Source organism: Choloepus didactylus, chromosome 12 (genome assembly GCF_015220235.1).
Source record: "Choloepus didactylus isolate mChoDid1 chromosome 12, mChoDid1.pri, whole genome shotgun sequence".
Taxonomy (NCBI): domain Eukaryota; kingdom Metazoa; phylum Chordata; class Mammalia; order Pilosa; family Megalonychidae; genus Choloepus; species Choloepus didactylus.
The window spans coordinates 60154159-60175992 of record NC_051318.1 but is presented as its reverse complement, the minus strand read 5'-3'; the positions used below and the strand labels follow the sequence as shown (position 1 = coordinate 60175992).

The following is a 21834-nucleotide window of genomic DNA, read 5'->3' as shown; positions in this document are numbered from 1 at the left end:
TCCAGAATATATAAAGAAATCCTTAAACTTATCAACAAAAAGACAAACAACCCAATTAAAATATGGACAAAAGACTTGAACAGACCTCTCTCTAAAAAAAGATATACAAATGTCTACAAAGCACATAAAATATGCTCAATATCATTAGCTTTCATGGAAATGCATATCAAAACCACAATGAGATACCATTTCACACCCATTAGAATGGCTGCTACTAAAACAAACAAACTGAAAATAAGTGTAGAGGTTGCGGAGAAATAGGAAGACCCATTCATTGCTGGTGGGAATGTAAAATGGAGCAGCCACTGTGGAAGACACTTTGGCAGTTCCTCAGAAAGCTAAGGATAGAACTACCATATGACCCAGCAATCCAATTACTCAGTACATACCCAGAAGAACTGAAAGCAGGAACTTGAACAGATATTTGCACACCAATGTTCACAGCGGCATTATTCACAATTGCCACAGGCTGGAAGCAACCCAACTGTCCATCAACCAATGAATGGATAAATAAAATGTAGTAAATACATACAATGGAATATCATTTAGCTGTACAAAGGAATGTTCTTATACATGTGTCAACAGAAGAAAAGAAAAGAAAAGCCTCCACCTAAGAGAAGGGACTTTGTAACTCATGTAACAGAACCTAGATTAGCATATATAATATATAAATGACAAATCAATATGCAAGACAGAAACAATCCAAAAGAAAAGTTAAAGTCAGTTCACTGAAGAGGAAATCTGACGGCTAATAAACATTTGAAAACTTACTTAACTAAACTAGGAATTCAGGAAATGAAACTAAAACAAGAAAATAATCATATTACAGTCATAAAATTGTATGAGAATATGAAGTACTTGGTATTTTCATACCATGCTGGATAAGGGTACATGTTCTGGCAATTTCATTTCTCATATATATCTTAGAGAAACTTTTGTTCATGTACAAAAGGAGACATATATATAAGCATGTTTATTACTGTACAGTTTATAACGGCAAAAATCAAAACAAAACAAAAACCCTAGAAACAACCTAGATGTCAATTAGCAGAAGAGTGGATAATACATTATGGAACAATAATAGAGTGGTATACTTAAGTTAAAATCAATGAACTAGAGCTGTATGGCTAAACCTCAGAAACAATTTTGAGCAAAAACTAGCAAAATTATACATACAGGATGATACAATTTTCATCAACTTCTAGAACATACAAAACTTCTAAACATATTACTTATGGATAATTTGTATTCTATAAAAATATATATGGAAATGATAATCATTATACTCAGGATAGTGGTTACCTTTAGGGAAGAGGAAAATGGGAACAGGGAAGAGTAGACAGAGGGCTTCATGTACCTGTAACAATCTGTTTCTTGATAAAAATAACAAAAGGATCTGAAACAATGTTATTACAACATTGGGCTGTAGGTACACAACATGTGTCATATTATTCCCAATGCTTTTGTATACTTGCAACATTACTAAATTAATAATTACTATTCAAATCATCTCAGTGTCTGACTGTATTAGCTTGATCTATAATTTCTAACCTCCTCTAGACACCTATCAAAAACAATGAAAATCCTTTCTGAAGAAGAAAACATCATCCGAAAAAAATACGTCTATCACCAGCTCTACGTATCTGCAGTATTCTGCTGGATTCAAGTCATTAAAATGTCTGTTATATGAATGAATGGTAAAAAATAAAATTTTTCTCATAAATAAAATAACTTACCTTCATCATGGTTATGGCAATATATCGAGCTTCCTTTACTATCATTGGTTCATATGAAACATCAAGCTTTGGTGATGCCAACCCGCCAAAAGTCAGGTCAGTATTAGAAGATGCAGTTATTACTGCAGGACTGCCAGGAATCCTTTGAGGTTTCTTTACTTGCTCTTGTTGTAAAGATGTTTTTTTCTGAGAAACAGGGACGGCTTTCACTTCCACCTAACCATGATATTATAAAAACCAGATACTATTATTATGTAATTTTCCACGGCACATCAAAGAAGCAACTTGCAATTATGGACTCACAATTATATAAATTTTATATCAACACTGGTCCATTTTGGGCATTCCCTTCCAAGTCTTATTTAACAGTGCCAGACCTTCACAATACAGACCTTGAACACAGTGTAAAATGGAAAGCCTAATTTTTTGGAATAAATAATCACAAATATCAAAATATAAATATAAATAAACACCACCATTAATAAGATCAAGAAAGGACAGTAGAATGAATGTAGTTTGAATTCTTGCAGGGACTAACACTGAATTATGTTACTAGTTATTCAAATATAAATATTTTCCCACAATCTCAGCATATTTTGAATCGCTAATCTCAATTTCAGCTGTATTGTTTTGCAAAAAAAAAAAAGTATGCCATTGATAGAAATATTTAAAATGAACACACAATAAAGCAAATCTTATAACTAAAGCCTAAAAATGTGTTTTACTCTAGTGAAGGATAAAAACTATTAGATTTGTCACCAACATAAAGCATTTGATCTAGGCAATCTAATTATACTTTGGAACTCAATTTCTTCAACAATTAAATGGGGAAATCTTTTCCTACTGACTCTACCATAAAGATACAAAGCATAGATTTGCTAAGACATGTAAAAGCACTGAAAGAACAAATTGCCTTACAAACAATGCTTCTCAAAAGTACTTTTCAGGATTCCAACAAAACATTTTATTCTATTTTGTTCGTTTGTTTATGCATTGGCAAAAAACCACTTGAACTCTAGGCAACCACAAAGTTACAGTTTGAATGCTACTTTAGCTCTTTACCCAGTATCATAATTCTGGGCTTAGTCAATAAGAGCTTCTTCAGTCACTTCCAGACACTACTTTTGAGGCTGGCAAGAACAAGTAATATAGTAGTATATGGGAATCCTGTATTTTATACATGATTGCTCTGTAAACCCACAACTTCTCTAATAAAGAAAAAAGAAAAAGAAGGAAAGAATAGGTAACACAACAATAGGATCTTTACCAAGGTAGTAAAAGTTTAATAAGTGAAAAGTGTAGTATTACTTAAGTAATCAAGGGCCATCTTGGAACTGTGGAATGTCTTTAAAAATGTTTATTTTTCTTATTAATACTATTCTAGAAATCAGGCGTTTGAGATTCTCATTGTCTACAAGTTAAATGCAGCTGCCAAATAGGTTCCATTCAATAACCACAATCTTCAGTTGGGATTAAGAGCGCTAAGCATTAGAACTGACATAATATCCTGGAAGCATTAAAAAACCCATTCTTATATTTAAAAACCAGCAGCTTAAAGGTATATGGTAAAATTCTTCAGCCCATCTGCATTTCTCACCATTAAAAGCTTTAAACTTTAAATACGGGGGAAAAAAAAAAGGAAATGCTTTAAAATTTTAAAACATTTGATTTTAAATTATTTATAGGCACTATTTTTATATCCACTATTTTGGTTTAATGTTTTTCCAAATATCTATACATTTACCCTGAGTAAATTAAAGTTAGAGGTACAGTTGCCACTGTAACATGAACCTTGAAGTAAATCACTGAGTAACTTTATACGCTAAGAGTACTGAGATATATAGAATAATAAACTTGGTGCTTTCTTCATAAACTGTGCTTTTAAAAAATTTGTTGTTATTTTATTTTACATGAGACTTTTTCTTCTTACAAAATAAGAATTCCCTGTAATAATCATTTTATAAGTAAAAAATATATCAACAAAACTTGCTGCTTTAAAAAGTATTCTGGATTTCACTGAAATATTTGCTGCAAATTAATTTTTGTGTTTCAAAGAATTAGTTACTATTATATAAAGATACTTCAACAATTTTCAATAGGTCTAAAATACTAAAATTTATGTGCCATCTACCAGGCTGAAAATAAAATAGATTAAATTAACTTTGTTTTCAGCTAATATAGTAACGTGATAGTAATACAGTAAACATCACTAGGTACAAAAAAACAATTTTCCTAAGAAGTATTTACAGGAATTTCTTAGATACAGTTTCTAAACTAGAGATAAGATTAAGATAAGATAAGATAAAATATCTGAGCAAACATTAAGAGGTTTAAGGCAAAGGAAGACATTGTAGGAGAAACAAAATATATAGGATGAAAAAATAAACTATAGAATACAAGATCATGTGGTTAAAAAAAGAACCCAAAGGAGGAGGAAAAAAAAAAGATAAAACACAAAATCTGACTTCGGAAATGCAGGATATAAATAACCCAGATAGCAAGTGCAATGAGAGACAGTAAAAGGTACACAGGAGGGTACTAAGAAGAAAGAAAATACAACTAAAGAAATACTATAAGCCTAGTAGTATGAACATTAAAAAGAATTAAATGGTATGCCAACCTGGAAAATGGTTATTACAATGTAATTACATGAACAAGGAACTTAATCTTGTGGACACAGACACGTGATTTAACAACTCATTACATATACCCAAGTAAGAAATTCATCAGTGAATTCACAAGCCCCTTAATATATTAACGTGTATTGTACTGTGATAAAAATTCTGTCTTCAGATGCAGCAATTTCTGTATCACTATCAGGGTTACTTAATTCTCTATTAAATTTCTTTTCTTATAATTTGTGATGCTTTTTGCATTCCACAAAGCATTTCATAGTGGGTGTGAAATCACTTTGATGGGATATAACTTGCCTCAAAACAAAAAAATAAAAACAAAGAAAAAACAGCAGAATACAGTATATTGTGTGTATATATATATATACAGTGTGCATATATATACATATGTGGTATACAGGGTATGTAGTTAAGACATATATACAAATATATATTTGGTCAGTATGCAAATTCTTACTGTGGGCCATGGTCAGAAAGCACTGCTAAAGACTGATTTTTATGTAGTATCAAATTCATATGCTTTTCCATACTATTCTATTTACTGGTCTTAAGACATGTGAACAGCGTCTTTTATCTTTTTTACTATGAATCAGGTAGGAGGTGACAGTGGCATTGTGCTTCTTCATGCTGTGAACTAAAGAATACATGAAATAGTTCTACTGAAAGTAATATTGTGGTAAAATTAACCATTCTGCAAGCAAAAAGAATTTTGTGGCTTAATCAACTCTAATCTTCAAACAATCAAATTACTATGTAATACAACTTTTTTTTTGAGTGTGGAGAGGATGGGGTGGGGATTGTCTACAGAAATTTTAATTCAAAACCTATTTTTTGGAAATATGAAAGTTTTAAATGAGATATTTACAGTACTAGATTATGTCACAAAGGATATGCATTATTGTTGGCTTTAAAACTTCACTTTTAATTAATGTTGCAGGGAAAAGGTATTCAAAGAACTCTATATTCATGGATAGCACATGACTTTATTTCATTCTTAATTCTTTGACCATCTAAATTCATGTATTTTAAATTTATTTAGGAAGAATCAATATTATTTTAATGTGGTTTCAATAATAACAAATGCAGAATGTACTTGAGACTTTTAAAAAATACAAATAGAATTTAAAAATGTATTTGTTCATTCATTTTTTAAATCAATCACTATGTACTGAAGGTCCTCACTCTATGTGCTTAGCACTCTTTATCAGGACACTTTCTTATTCTTCCTTTGAATCACCATAGCACCTAGCAAAAAGTAAAATAAAGGAACACCAAAAATGTATAGATTGGAAGCTTAGGGACTAATTTAATATAAGCAAGTCATTTTAACAGTCAATTTTTCAGCTTCCTCCTTGACATATATATAAAGAGAAAAGAAAAAAAATGGACTCTAAGAACTAGCCATTTCTAAAATTTTATTAGTTACAATAGTCAATATATAGATGTCTACTACTTAATTCAGATGTTATTACCTTCATATTGGGAACATGTACCACATCCCCATACTGGTCTTTTGTTTGAACAGTTATGGTGGTAGGCCAACCACAGCGAATATCATCCTTATTCAAGATCAAAGATGTTTTCTGAGGATCAGCAAAGGAGTCTGGCTGAAGCCACCTAAAAATAATAAAAACACATTCAATCATCAGCATCTTAAATGATTACCATGAAATCAAGAAAAATAAAGAAAAGTTGTATCACATAAAATTCTCAAACAATATCTTCAATGCCTATTCAGTGATAATCACCTTGGAAATCACTAATGACAAATTCATTAAGAAACCTGTCAAGCACATGAAATTTCTGATGTTTATACACAATACAGAAATAATTTTAAAATCAGGAAAATTGAGATTTTAACTGTAGCTAATTTAAAATAACAAAAGAATAACCTGAGGTCCTCAATACACTCATTCTTACTGAGCTTTGCCTAAATTTGCAAGCCTGAAAACTTGTGAAAGAACAACTTACCTGGAAAAACAGGGACAGATATGGCATTACACTTGCCCAAAGCAGCTAAGTTCAAGGTGAACTATCCATCTTCACGTAATTTTCAACTATTTTCCTTAATTCCTTCCCTTCCATGTAAATTTTGCCATTTTTCTACAGTGAATTTTGCCATTTTTCTATAGATTTCTGAATTTATCCTATTACACTCAAGTTATCCTGTGAGATGATTAATAGGTAATTCTCTCGTGCATTATATAAAAACATCCACCAAGGTAGCAGTGAGTCTGACTTATAAGATTTTCTATTCCTCTACATCATCATTTTGGTTTTTAATAGCTAGGTTAATCTCTGCATTTTAAAAGTTAAAACCAGAAAGAAGTTGGATTAAAAATTTTTTACCAGTAAAATTATACTAGCCAGCATATTTTTTTCTTTTCATTTTAATGAAAGCAAATAACAACAAAAATAAATCAGAAGTCTGAAAACTCAAGTGATTTGATTTAAATTCTAAATCTATCTGAATATTTAAAAATCATACTTAAACATAAAATACAGTAATAAATTTAGGAGATTAGTCTAGATATTAAATATTACTGTCAAATATATGGACTTTTCAATTATACCATGTGTTCCACATATCTTTTAAATAAAACGTTCACCCCAGAAACTTGAAACAAGTAACAACTATACTATATTTTTAAAATATTTTGAAAAGTAACTACATTCAGCAAGCTCAAAACACATAAAACTTTATTTTAGGCAACATTTTAAGACATAATGACTTTTCTTTCATTTCTCTTAAATTACACTACCTTGCAAGCCTTCCACCACTTGATCCTGGAACACAAGCAATAAAATCATCCAGAAAGGACTGTTCGTTGCTTTGAATTTGAAGTGGTAAGTTCCCTTCAAGTGCCTCTAATATAGTTGGTGAATGAGAAAGAGCTAAACCCTTTCCAAGAATACCAGAATGGGTTTTGCACACCTGTTGGGTGAAAGAGATTCTTTATGTATTTTAAAATATAAAACTTTGCATGGATTTTTTGAATGTGCAAGCAATTATACAAACGTCTTCCTGGAGAAATCATTCTCTCTGCATCCCCTGGTGTTCATTCTCTTAAATAAAGTAGAAAATCCAGGAGGAATTGTAGGAAATTCTGTTCCTTCTTTCTTTCACCCCTACACGAAAAAGTGACTTTTTGGATGGTCAGACCGAATGACAGATTACAGCATGTGGGTTGAGCCCCATAGCGGGGTGGGAGTGGATTGGTTCATATAATTTGTCAGGACCAGACTTCCCCTGCAAGGCAGCTTACAGGTTTCCCTCTTTTTTAATCCTCATTATTGGCAGCTATCCTGGTAAGCTGTCTGTGAAATCTTGGGTGGGTGGGTACCAAGGTCTTGACTTGGCCAAAAGTACTGGAAGCCTGATTGCCACTGCACATAAATTACATTAGACTGTCTAGCTTTACTGAAGTTGAGAAAAAGAAGGCAGATAAAACTGAAATTTTAGTTTTCACCTATCTGACAAGAAATGTTTTTGCAAAGACTTGCTTTAAATGCTGAAACTTGAGACACTTTTAATGACTATATAATAATTTTCAAAACAAAAAATTTTTTTATAAAAAAGGATTACATTTTCAGTACTATCAAATTTATACACTCATATTTTCAACATTCTACAAACTATGTAATTTCAAAAATTGTGATCTTTAGCATCAGACTTGAGTTCAAATCCTCAGTTTGGACAAGTTACCTGCTGTGTGATCTTGGGCTAACAAAATCATCCCTGAATCTAAAGGATCTCTTTATAGCTGGCCTAAATAACATTTTATAAAACATAACCCCTGTAATGAGGAATCACAAACAATCTCCTTGTTGGCTCTCCTTAACTAGAATGCTGTCTTATTTTGTACCTTAAGGTACCAAAAAACAACAACAAAAAGCTGGGTGGATTTTTAAAACCAAGAAGTTTCTTAATATTAATGACCATGCTGTGGTTCCCTATGATCAGAGGATGGTTGACAAGATTATGGGCTTTGTCACCAAACTGCCAGAGCTCAAATTCCAGCCCAGTCAATCATTTACTGGCTGTGTTATCCTAGGCAAGTGATCTAAGTTCACTGTGCCTTGACTTTATCTGTAAATGGAAATAAATGTCTCTAAATCAGAGTAATGACGATTGAATTGAAAATATGCAAAATGTTTACAATAAAGTTAGGTAAAGTTAAGATTAAATAAATGTTTGTTTTATTATTACTGGACAGATCAATTTATCTGATGAAATAAATAAAACATAAAATGTTAGCTTTAGGAATTCTAAGACCTGGGTAGTAGCATCTGTCTCCCAACTAGCTGAGTTCTTGGACAAGTCACATAATTTCTCTGAACTTTGGATACTATAATAGTAAAATGCAAGCGATAGTACCTTAAAGTCTTAACTATTAAAATAGATATATTAAAGATATTATAAAGCATAAGGTGCCTGTAGATATTATTTAAATATACTAACTACATACAGAATATAAGTATGATTGAAATGTGGGCTCAATGATGTACGTGCCCTGGTCCATGGTGAAATTAGAAAAAATAAAAACAGACCAGATTGAGTCCTTTATTCCTAGAATATAATCTTTCTTCTGTGGGGTATTAAAATCCGTTTCTTTTATAAGTATTGCTGATAATAAATGGTATTTTTTGAAAAAGTGGTTTTATCTAACAAAACAGAAAAGCATCAACCCTAGTTCTGGAAAAAAAATATAAATCCATAAAATCCTCAAGTCTTGATACCACTGACCTAACTGAATGATTCTCAATCTTTCTTCTATCTTCACACCATTTCAATATGCAAAATGTTTACATCATTGATACTCTCAGTATATCAGTAATGCTAATTAGTAGTACCTCAAAATCTCTGGCCTGAGGGAAGCAGGTATTATAATTTGAAAAATCTTGCCAGGAGATTCCAATGTTACCATCCTATTAAGAATCACTAGCTAGATGAATTCAGACTAATAAAGTAAGAAAGCAATATAAAAGCCTCTTGGCAATTTTGGGTAATAAAATATTGCAGATAGACATAATAATAGACCCCCAAAAAGCATTTCCCTGAAATAGAGTACTCACATATTTCCATTACAGTGTCAACTATGATAGTTTATTAATGTCTAAAGATACAAACAAAAAACCACAAGCAAACAATAATAAACTGAAGGCTTCCAACTGCCTATAGACAACTGGTTCTAAGCTAAGAGGCTATTATATTGCTTTCTTACTTTATAACATACAGGCCTATCACAATCTGAATTCACTGACTTCACCTACCTCACTTTTGGTCACTTCCAGAATTTATAATACAACCATAAACTTCCAGTTTCCTTTGTGAAATGCCTTTCCTCTTATTCTAACTGGTAAAATAAAACCAAGATCCAACTTCAATTTCCACAGTTCTGCAAAGCCCTCCCCTACACCCTTGGCCCCTGGTTGTTCTTTCTCCCAAAAGATTTATGTCTAACTCCAAGTTAACACCCACCACACTGTATTGTAAGGGTTCACAGTGTTCTCTCTCATCAAGGGGAGCAATTATGAATTATCTTTGTAATTGCCAATGATTAGATAAAAGTACTTAATGAATGAATCCTAGGTTCAAGAAAAACCAGGTTGACTTGACTGAAAAAACTACTTTTAAATTAACATACAAAGTTCATCCTACAATGTCTGGTACAATACCTGCAATGCAGCCTCTTCAAGAATTTCAAGATCTTCCTCTAATTCATTACCTGTTGTGCAAATGAAAAGTTTCACTAAAATTTATTAATATTTAGCTTAACTTTCTAGTCCTTTGCATTCATTACAATGTTTTGCAATTCTAATATTCCGGACTGAAAAAACCGTTAGCATTTTGGGTATGTCTAAGTGAGTCTGCCTTTTAAAATGTAAAATATTTTCAGAATGATTATAAGCTACAATTCTCAAGGCAATACTCAAAGAAGCACCCATCAAGTGATTTACAAAACATATATATTTATGCATATAAATATGATGTACTTTTTGAATTTTATTTACTTTTTACAAAAAAAGAGAAGGAACTGATTATTCAGAATCTGAGCCCTTATTTTGGTTGTCTTATCTAAGAGTTATACATTTACTAAACAACAGTGGCTCCCTAAATTACATATGGTAGTGACTGTATTCTCTAGCCATTTTCCTCTCTATTGCTTAGTACAGAACATATTTTATTTATTGAATTTTACTTGATAGTGTAATGAAGGTACAACATTTTACTATTAAATTAACAAATGTTCAAGGGGACGATTCAAATTGTACAGAAGTGCAGAACAAAATTTTCTACCTCTGTAACCAGCAGTTCCACTCACCAAAGAGATAACCAGTGTCAATAGTTTCTTATTCTCATAGAGTATTTACAGAATATAGAATATTTCTTATTCTTCTAGAAACTCCAGGCAAATAAGAGTACATATGTATGTGTGCACATACACACATGCCTGCACATGCAAATATATGTTTATACATATATATGATAATGTAACTCTTCTGCAACTTGCTTTTTTCACTTAACATAATTTAGACATCTTTCCTTGTCTGGACATGTAAGTCTACTTTTTTTAAACAGCTGCACAGACTCCCATGTATTGATGTACCATCACTCATCTAACCATTTTCCAAACAATAGACATTTTGGTTGCGTCTAGGATTTTACAAGCATAAGCTCCGCTACCTAAATCCATCTTGAATATTTATTTCTTGTGCATTTGTACAACCAGGTATAAAAAACTGCTTGGTCAAAAACTGTATGCATATACAATTTCAAAAGCTATTGACAAGTTTCCTTCAAAGAGGTTGTACTAATTTTCCTCATATGAATAGAACACAGGTCTCATTTCCTTACACATGTAAGGACATGTAGGAGCCAGGGAACTGAGAAGAATGAAAGGAACCAGAAAGAGGAAAGAGAATAGAAAAGGAAGAAAAGAAGAGAAAGAGAATGGAAGGAAAGAAAGGATAAAATATGAAGGGTAGTCTGAAAGGGTGGTACAGATGGACTATGGGATGAGGATTGGGAAAATACAGTTAAAGCCTTTTATTCTCAAATACTGGGAAAACAAAATGTTGGCTCATACATAAATATTATAATTAGCAAACATTTTATCTTTACCTTCTTGGTTGCAAATTAATCTTTATATCATACACATTTGCATCACATAAACAAGCACCATTTCTGCCACTGCCTCATTCCTCTGTTCTGCTTCATATGAAAACACTTCTAAAGACCTATCTATGTATTCAACCTGACTCCACTTCCTCGCTTTCCATTCTGTCAGTCCACTCTAAACGGCCTTATACTTGTATCATTTTACTGAAATATTTCTTACTGAGTATATCAATAACCCACAAGTTTTCAAATTTAAGACAAATTTTAACTGACATCTCAGCAGCATGCCATCCACTCTCCTGGTTTTTCTCCAGCCTCATTGGCTGCTCTTATTTACAGTCTCCACCTCCTGTTCTGTCCACCTTTGAATTCTGGCTAGTCTCAGCTTTGGTCCTCAGCCATCTTATATACTTTCCCTCTGTAATGGTTAATTTTATGTATCAACTCGCCTAGGCAATGGTGTCCAGATGTTTGGTCACACACTAATCTAGATACTGGCATGAAGGTATTATGTAGATGTGATTAGTATCTACAATCAGATCACTTTAAGAAAGGAAATTACTCTCAATAATGTGGATTGGCCTCATCCAATCAGTTGAAGGCCTTTAGAGTAAAAATTGAGGTTTCCTGGAGGAGAAGAAATTCTGCCTAAAAACTACAAATCAGCTTTTGTCTGAGTTTCCAGCTTGCTGGCCTGCCTCATAATCGCATGAGCTAATTCCTTAAAATGCATCTCTTCATATGCACATTTCAAATGGTCTCTCATATTTAAATAACACCTATGTTCAAATGATATTGTTACTGATTTGTCCCTGAGCCTCAGACAATGAATATCCAAATGCCTATTGATATCTCTACTAGGCTATTTAAGAAATATCTCAAACTTTTCGTTTAATATTATATACTCAGTGCTTAATCCAGTGCCTGGAAAATAGCATCTGCATAAGGGATGGTGTGTATGTGTGCGGATGTGTATATAAATAAAAAAAGACTGGCAGATATTTTCCAGTCTCTGTTAGAAATAAACCAAACTACTAGCATATTAAGCAAATGTTGTTCATAAGTGTAAGTGATTATGGAATTCGTTTTGCTAATATATTTTCAAAACTTTCTATAAGGAATATAACTACTTTCAAAATTAAAAAGAAATTCATAAAGTAAACAGCTACTACTTGACCAGACTTACCAATAGGAAGTGCTAGATCCTTTTTCATCAAAGCTGCTGCACAAACCCCACCAAGATTGGCTAATTCTTTTTCCAACTGAATGACTCCCTATGGAATTGCAAAAAAATTAGCAGCTTTAAAAACAGTTTGGAAGGTAATATGGGTTATCAGCAAATGTGACTTGCATTTAAGCATTACTTTTGAAACTAGAAGGAAGCATGAACTAGCTAATGATTAAACCGAGAGCTGGAAGGGATTCAATGTTTTATCTCATGCTGGCTATCAGTTTCAGGCCTACAGTTTTTCATAGTCCAAAGAATTTTTCATTCATTACCCTAAGGAGACATGACAAATTTTGTCCTTGGTTTTGTTTTCTTGTATGATTTAAAATATCTAGAAGAGATAGTAAGTTAGTTCCTTTGTGAAATCAAGTTCTATTATTTACTCAGAAAGGTACAGCCACTTGAGAAGGTTTGGGGCAGGAATAATTATACCAAGTCTTTAAAGGCTGATCATGTTGCACAAACTCCATTTTCTTCATGTTTTAAAAGTAGCAGAACAGATCACAACACAGTTTAACTACAAAATATTCTAAATTATACACACCCTAGCTTAAAATAAATTTTAATATTTTCAAATATAGGCAAGAAATAAAATTTAATAGCAGCCCTTAGAAATACAAACTTCCTTAACAGAATTAAAAGATAATTCATTCTTACCTCATCAGGTCCAGGGCTAAATTCATATCCAATTGCAAAACACTTAAAACCATAGAAAGAAGCTTTATCATCTTTCACATAATCTGATGCAGTCTCCAATGAAAAAAGGGCCTCATTTCCTAAGAATAAAAAGCTAGAATTAAGTTCAAAATCTGAAGCAACTTCATTAAAATTTACCTACCTTTTATCCGTTGCACTATAGGCAGCAATAAAAATCAAGATATTAATAACCTATATAGACTTTTTTTTTGGATACTGTATCTATGTGAGAGAAATTTTGCAAAAAACAAAACTGGAAACAATAGAACCAATCCAAGGGAATTGTTATGATTTTTCTTTATGATCAAATTCTCTCCTCTGAATCAAATTTCCTACTTTTAAATTACATGGGCAATCATTTTGTAAATTAATAGTCAGTGACTACGTTAGACTTTCTGTTTCAAAGTGGGCAACATCTGCTATGGGTTGAATTATGTATCCCCCAAAATATGTTGAAGTCCTAATCCTGGCACCTATGAATGCGACCTTACTTGGAAATAGGGTCTCTGCAGATGTAATCAAGTTAAGAAGAGGTCACAGCGGATTACGATGGGCCCTAATCCAATAAGACTCTTGTCCATACAAGAGAAGAAAAGGCCCCAGGAAGGAGATGCACAGGGAGACGAGCCCCTGTGAAGACAGAGGCAGAGACTGGAGTGATGTGTCTATGACCCAGGGAACACCAAGGACTGGAGGCAACTGTCAGAAGCTGGGACACAGAATGGGCTGGCTTCTCCTGAGAGACTGCACAAGGAAACCAACTCTGCAGACACCTTGATTTTGGGCTTCTGGTCTACAGAACTGAGGGAGAATACATTTAAGTTATTTTAAGATTTTCTGTTCGTGGTTCTTTGTTATGGCAGCCCTAAAAAACTAAGAAACTACTAAAATCCCCTATCTTGGCATCTGGCTTTCCCAATCCCCTTCTAAAGAGTTAATGAATAAATGCATGCATGTGTATACCTATCATTTATGCTAATACAAATATGATTTATTTTGGTATTATCAGCTTATTATTCACACTCTTCTCCTTTATTTTAGATACTGTAGAATTGACTAAAAGGCAGTTCAGACTAGAAGGAAGAAGTTTCTGAATTCAAAATGGCTATTAGTTTGAAGGATCAGATTAAGTAGCTATGGCTAAATTGCTAAAAACAAAACTTTATTTTAAAGGAAAATAACAGTAACAGCAATAATGTAAGCTAACTCTCCCCACCCCCTCTCACTGGCTCACTGACACACACACACACACACACACACACACACACACACACACACAATCTCAAATAAATTGAAAACTCAATAGCTTTAACACAATTCGGCATGTAGTTCATGAATTCTCGTGAAAGTCCCTTAATAAGTACTTAAAATTTAGACTTACTAGGAGAATAAAATAAAGAATTCATTTTTTCTATAGTCTGGTCTCAACTATGCAGAACCCTCAATATTACTCTGCTGTCTTCACAAGATCCTCACGGTTATGCTACGAACCCTGACCAGAGCATTTTCTTTCCTTGTCATCTGCAATCCAGATACATAGTAGGTACTCTATAAATTCAACTAAAAATGAAATAAATATATTCAATGATGACTCCTTCTAAATGTACATTATCATAAATGCATACCTTTTACCATATAAACCAGAAGTGAGACAAAAACCAACTCACCTGGCAACACTAAAACCATAGTAGGCCACCCAGATGATCCTGAAAACTTCTTTAATTCTATCCATGAATTAAGATTTTCATGAACAGATGTCAATTTTGGTCCATATCCTGCATTCTGAATTGTTCTAACAGGAATCAGCAAACGGAGGACATCTTCTGACTGTGCTGTACCACACTGAGGGTCAAACTCGATTGTCATCCACCTTACACATTCTGGGAATGTTACCTGAAAACATTCAACAGGAAAAAGGACACTTGGATTTGTTAGGAAGAATTCCGTGTTTTCTTTTAAAATCAATTTGAGAAACACGACAAGCTTTCAACATGTAGTAAAATAAATTTTGAGCAAGAAATTAATAGAATATGTTAAATATGATCAGAAATCAAAGTATTAAATAATATTCAATATCAATTCTCTCCATTTCCCACTAGCAATATCTATTTCTCTTTCCCTAATAAGAGATTGAAGTCGCATTAATAATGTTTCTAAGTACACACTGAAAGCATAAGAAAAAATATCACAAAGTGGCTTAATTTCCCATAGCCATTCACCTATAGTTAAAATCTAAACTATGATTTTCTTTTTGGAATAGTTTATTTATATAAAAAATTTTCTATTTCAGTCAGTATACCCACAAGGAATATAAGTAGGTAAACCAAAATACAATATGATATTTGATAGGTAAAATATGAAAATATATTGATGAAAAATGAATAATTCATGAAAATGTAAAACAGCCACTTTTAGGTTATTTATCATTTACATTATATGTTACAAATGCTTCTTTATCATTAGCAAAAAAATTCCACAACTTCATATATTATGAAAATAAATGTCAAAATAAATACACACACACCTGATAAAAGCCTAGTTTTTTTATATCTTCTTAAAGGTTTACTGTAGAAAAGAGTTTTATATAAAGTAACTTTATGATGACAAATAATTACATGTGTTTTAATGGCCACTATCAAGCTTCTGTCACAATTGTGGCAGAGAGAATTCTGGCATAATAGTTAAATACAGTTAAGCAGTACCATGTCAAATAGTAAACTATGAATTGGATGTAGGATATGATATAAGCCTTAAGAATTTCCTATGTATGATATCAATCTAAAAAATTTACCTAGGACTAAAATAGTAATCTGGAAACAACAGACATTTTCAAGTAGAGATTAACAAAATCTCCATATTGCATCTAAAAGATAGAGAAGAAAAAAGACCAACTACTATTAAAAAAAAAAAAAAGAAAAAGAAACAAATGTTGGCAAGGAGGTGGAGAAATAGAAACACTAGTTCATTGTTGATAGGAATGTAAAATGGTGTAGCTGCCGTGTAAAACAGATTGGCAGTTCCTCAGGAAGTTAAGTAAAGAATTACCACATGACTTGACAATCTTGCTTCTAAGTATATACCCCAAAGAATTGAAAGCAGGCACTCAAATAGATATTTGTACACTGATGCTCATGGTGGCATTATCACAATTGCCAAAAAGAGAAGCAACCCAAGTGTCCATCAATCGATGAATGGATAAACAAAGTGGATACACACACACCAGAATATTATTCAGCTGTAAAAAAGAATGCAATTCTGATATATAAGACAACCTTAAGACATCATGTTGGCTGAAACAAGCCAGACACAAAAGGACAAATTTTGTTCGATCTCACTGATATGAAAAAAAATTAGAATAAGCAAATTCACAGTCAGAAACAAATACAGGTTACCAGGGGCAAGGTTGAGTTACAGAATGGGGAGTCAATGTTTAATTGGTACTGAGATTCTGTTTGGGTTGATGGAAATGTTTTGGTAATAGATGGTGGTGATGGTAGTAGCACAATGTTGTGAATGTAATTAACTCCACTGAATTATATATTTGAATGCAGTTAGAAGAAATGTTAGGTTGTATAAATGTTAACGGAATAAAAGTTTTTAAAAAACCATAGGACTGTACAACACAGTGAACTTTAATGTAAACTATGGACTATAGTTAATATAGCACAATATTCTTTCATCAATTGCAACAAAGGTACAACACTAATGCAAAGTGTTATCAACAGGGAAAACTATATGTGTGGGGGTCTATGAAAACTCTGTATTTTTGCATGTCATAAAAGACAAAGAAAGACCGAGGAACAGTTTCAGGTTAAAGGAGACAGAAGAGACTTGACATCTAAATGCAATGTGTCAAACTAGATTGGATCCTGGATCCAGATTTTTTAAAATGATATATATGTCATTGTTGGGACAAATGGCAGAATGTTTAGCTGGGTAACATTATTATAATACTACTATCTACTCTAATAATAGCACTGCATTTATATTAAATTCACTGCATGTGATTATACAAGGAAACTTCCTTGTCCTCAGGAACAAGGTGAGTGGTCAGAATGCCTGCAATTGACTCTCAAATGGTTCAGCAATAATGCTGAGTACAGAGAGATAAATACATAAAATGTGGCAATATCTTAACATGTGAAGCTAAATGAACAAACACATACATATCTGCATAAGTGTGTGTGTGCCTCTATCAATAGAAACAATGGAAAGATAAACAATGCAATTAAAATAAAACAAAAGGTCACCTATGAGAGGGAAGGTAGGAAGAGGGTGAAGGGGCAAGAGTTAAAAGTTATACTTCATAGAACATATTGTTTTATAGATTTGATTTTGGAACATGTAATTCTTTTTAATAACCTAAAACAAAATTAAAATTTAAAAAGCAATTCCTAGAAACCTAAAATAAAATAAAATAAAATAAATAAAATAAAATAAAATAAAATAAAATAAAATAAAATAAAGAATCCAAATGTAGATCCAATTAGTGGCATACTCACACATGGAGGGATTATTACAACTTACTTTAAAAAAGTTATTTCACTGTACATCCTTGAGGGGATATACCCAAAGGACAAAACAAAACAACCCTGCCCCCCCCCAAAAAATCCAAAAACACATACATTCAAGAAAAGCAAATGAATAACTGATTCTCTAATTCTAATATTCCCAGAGCAATTGAAAATAGGGATTCTTGATATATGAGAAAGGCAATTCAGATGTAACACCTTATGGTCTTCGTTTTGAATTACAGTCATCAATATAAACTCAAAGTTATTTTATCTTTAAAAAATGCATATACAAATTAATGGCCCAGACTGTTTTCCGTTTTCCTCCAATAAGGAGGGACCAGTCATAATGTGAGTAAATGAAATCCACAGGTAACTTATTCCCTAACTTTATTTTAATTAATAGCTTTCCTCTTTCAAACTTCAGCTAGCCCTTTCCCCAGAAGCGCTGAAAGCAGCAAAATCATCTGATTAAAACGGGATAATTCTGTCGTTCCTTGATCATCCACTGGGAGATGCATATTGTGCTAAATCAGCCAACACTAATGAGGAGTCAAAAGTCAGAAGCCTAGATAATCTATACACAGGGTGATCAGTAAGTAACCAAATGCTAGATGCCATGTTAATCTCAGCCTCTTTTTATAACCATAAGATGTGTTATGAAATTAACTTTAAAATGTGCCAACCTCCTTGTGTTGTTTAAGCAAATCAGAGTGAAAATACATAGTCTACTACTATATGCGGGGAGGAAGCTTTGTAATAATATTGGAAATTCAATAGGAAAAAAATGCATATACATATAAATGTTTCTATATAAAAATATATACAAACATTCGCATACATACATACATATACATAAACATGTATAAATAATATGTGTGTGTATAGTTATATCTGTGTGTGTCTGTGTGTTTGTGTGATTGAGTGTATTAATTAATTCTGTGTACTATAAAAATCTAGAAACAATGACCAACCCAGGAGCAATGAGATTACTAGTGCCAGCTTTGATCTTTTAAATATCCCCTCCCATTAAAAGGAACCACTTTTGGAAAAATGATTGGTTACAGATCTGAGGCAGGAAATGTATATGCTGAACCTGGATCAACTTATACTAGACAACAAGGAAGGCATGAAAGACCACAAGGAGTATGTTCAAAGCTCTCAGGAGGCAAGTTAAAGAGTGTCCCATCCAACAAATCATATGATCCAGTTTCTTCAACAAGTAAAATTCAAAGGAAAAAAAAAAAATACAGACAGAGAGATGGACAGGAACCTACAGATTGAGACTTAACAGATACAACTAATCACAATGTTTGGATGTCAATTGGATTCCAAGTCAAAGGAACTATTAAAAATTTGAATGATATTTGATGATAATTAAGGAATTACTAATCTTTTCAGAGTAATAATATTATGGTTTTTTTAAAGGATATAATATTAAGGTAATCATTTAGAGATATATAGTGAAATAAACATGAATGTAACAACATAGGAGGGGAGGAAGAAGTTGGGGTATAAGTAAAAGCAGTTTGACTGAGAATTGATAACCACTGAATCTGGGATGATGGATAAGTGAGGCACACTATACTCATTGGTCTACTTTTATATATTTAAACTTTTCTATGATAAAAAGTTTTAATATTTTATAAGCACACACAATTTAAACTTATAATAAATTGATGAAGTAGATGACTACTCCTTAAATTACATGATACAATTTAAAATGCAATTTAAAATGCAAGGAATAAGAGATTATGAACACTCCATAACAACATTAAATCTATAAATGTTTTATAAGTAACTTTTTTTTTACATTATGAATATTAACTAATTTAAAACTTATACTGGGCATGTAAATTTTCATTGCTCAACCTGTGGTATAAATATTGGTCAGTTTGAAAAATACGTTTTTAAATTTTAAAGTTTATTTCCATTACTATTACAATATACAACATGCAGTTTAGCATTATAGACTGCACTATACAAGAAGCAGTCTTATAAACTCTTAAAAAATTTTACACTCTCAAAAGTAAAAATTCTATTTTATACCCTTTTTAAATACTTAACAGAAGTCTAACCACAGGCTGATTCTCTATATTTAAATACTATATGAGAAGTTATACTTCTGAAGATAGGCTAAACACTCTTTAAAATGAATTATACAACATAAATCAAACAGTTTTAAATGTAAATCCTCACTAAGAATTATTGCCTACCTTGTAGTGCATAACACATGCAGGTTTATATGGGTGCTCACTCTCTATGACAGCATAATGATTAGAGGTTGTACAAGCAGAGAGGCCTTGTTCAGGTTGGTTTCCAGTGGTGCTATCTGTTGACTGATTAGGATTGAATGAAGGGGGTGTATACTTCTGATTCAAAATGGCAACTGAGGGAAGCAACTGTTGTACAAGGCCAAAGACTTCTACAGCCACCTAGTAGGGGGAAGAAAAAGATTAAATGAGGTAATAAATGTGAAAGTAGCTTTAAAATTATGAACAACTATAACTGTGGATTACTCTTATTAACAATTTCCTTCTAGAGTTTCTAGTAGCTAAGTCTTCATTCAAAGAGAAATTTGTTTTTATGGTTTCAAAAGATTTCTTAGTCTATATTTTAAAAAACTTTTGTCTTTTCATGAGTTGCAGTAAATTAGGTTTTACTCAATCTTTAATTATGTTAAAGAAGCAACAGTTACAACTTCTTCCATGCCTTGAATATTTCACTATTTGAAAATTCTCCTATCCTTTTACATTGCTACTCCTATTTGAAAATGGAGAAGACTTAGCATCAACCATGTAAATTAAAAGATCTGTTAACTTGATCTTTCCATATACATCATATTTCTAAAATATATTCCGAATTCCAAAATTCTTCAAATGAAAAGCCAATAAGCATAGTATTCTAGTAAACAAAACTAGGAACAGAGAGGTTTAACTAGTAACTTCTATCATTTAAATGTCTGTCTCTGCTTGTATTCAAATATAATTTTTTATAGAAAGATACAGAGACTAAGGAAGTTGATATTTCAAAAAAAATTCAAAGTTATAGAATTAAATTGCATACCTTGGGTATAGCAGCAGCTACTGGTCCTATGTAGGCTATAATAAGGGGAAGCAGCATAGAAAACAGACTGGAAGAGCTAAGCAGTTCTGGAATGTCATCAGCTAAAAAAAAAGTTATTAAAATCATAGTTAGAAGGTAATTTCATTGAAATGTATATAAGCTATACTAGGTTTATAGTCTGTTCTCTTGAGCAAAATTATAGTTGACACTGATTGCTTATAAAAAGGATCTGGCACTGTTCGAAGGGTTTTATTTACATGTGTTATCTCAATTAATCCCCATAACATGACACTTTTATTATCCCCACCTTTCAAAAGGGGAAACCAAAGCACCCTGTTTAAATATCTTGCCCCAAAATCATATACCTGGAAAAAGACAAAGCCAGGATTAGAACTGAGGCTAACAGAGCCATGATTTTAAACCACTACTCTTGGCACCACAAATTACTTCATTTGTCTGTGCCTTAGGTTACTCACTTGCAAAATAAGATAATAACATACTTCCTTCATTGAATGTTGTGAAGAACAATTGAATTAATACATGTAAATGCTTAGAATAATGCTTACACAGATTAAGTACTCCAGAAATGTTTGCTGTTATTAAGCTATACTGCCATCTATTTCTCCAAGGAAAGTACTTTGCTGACGACATGAACACAGTGCTGGAAAGACAGGCTGAGTCTAGGCAATAGAGATCTTTATATTATAGGCCAATGATTCCATAAATACTGGTTTCTTTATGTGCTGTGGCATCAAAATAGCCTGGGCACTTATTTAAAAATACGCATTCTTAGCCCAACCTAAACCTCTGGGGATGGGTCAACCATTTTTCTATTTTCAGC

General features: G+C 32.4%; 1 protein-coding gene across 3 annotated transcripts in view; it reads right to left on the bottom strand.

The window, feature by feature from the left end:
• MYCBP2 (MYC binding protein 2) overlaps window positions 1–21834 on the bottom strand; it is a 377400-nt gene that overhangs the window by 138463 nt on the left and 217103 nt on the right. For all 3 annotated transcript variants that reach the window (XM_037800441.1, XM_037800440.1, XM_037800439.1), the window contains 9 exons: window positions 20994–21094; window positions 20144–20362; window positions 15084–15309; window positions 13378–13496; window positions 12679–12766; window positions 10049–10098; window positions 7132–7304; window positions 5842–5986; window positions 1737–1952 (listed from right to left, as the gene is read on the bottom strand). In XM_037800441.1, the coding sequence (XP_037656369.1) occupies window positions 1737–1952; window positions 5842–5986; window positions 7132–7304; window positions 10049–10098; window positions 12679–12766; window positions 13378–13496; window positions 15084–15309; window positions 20144–20362; window positions 20994–21094 (1337 nt within the window). The remainder of the gene's footprint in view (window positions 1–1736; window positions 1953–5841; window positions 5987–7131; window positions 7305–10048; window positions 10099–12678; window positions 12767–13377; window positions 13497–15083; window positions 15310–20143; window positions 20363–20993; window positions 21095–21834) is intronic.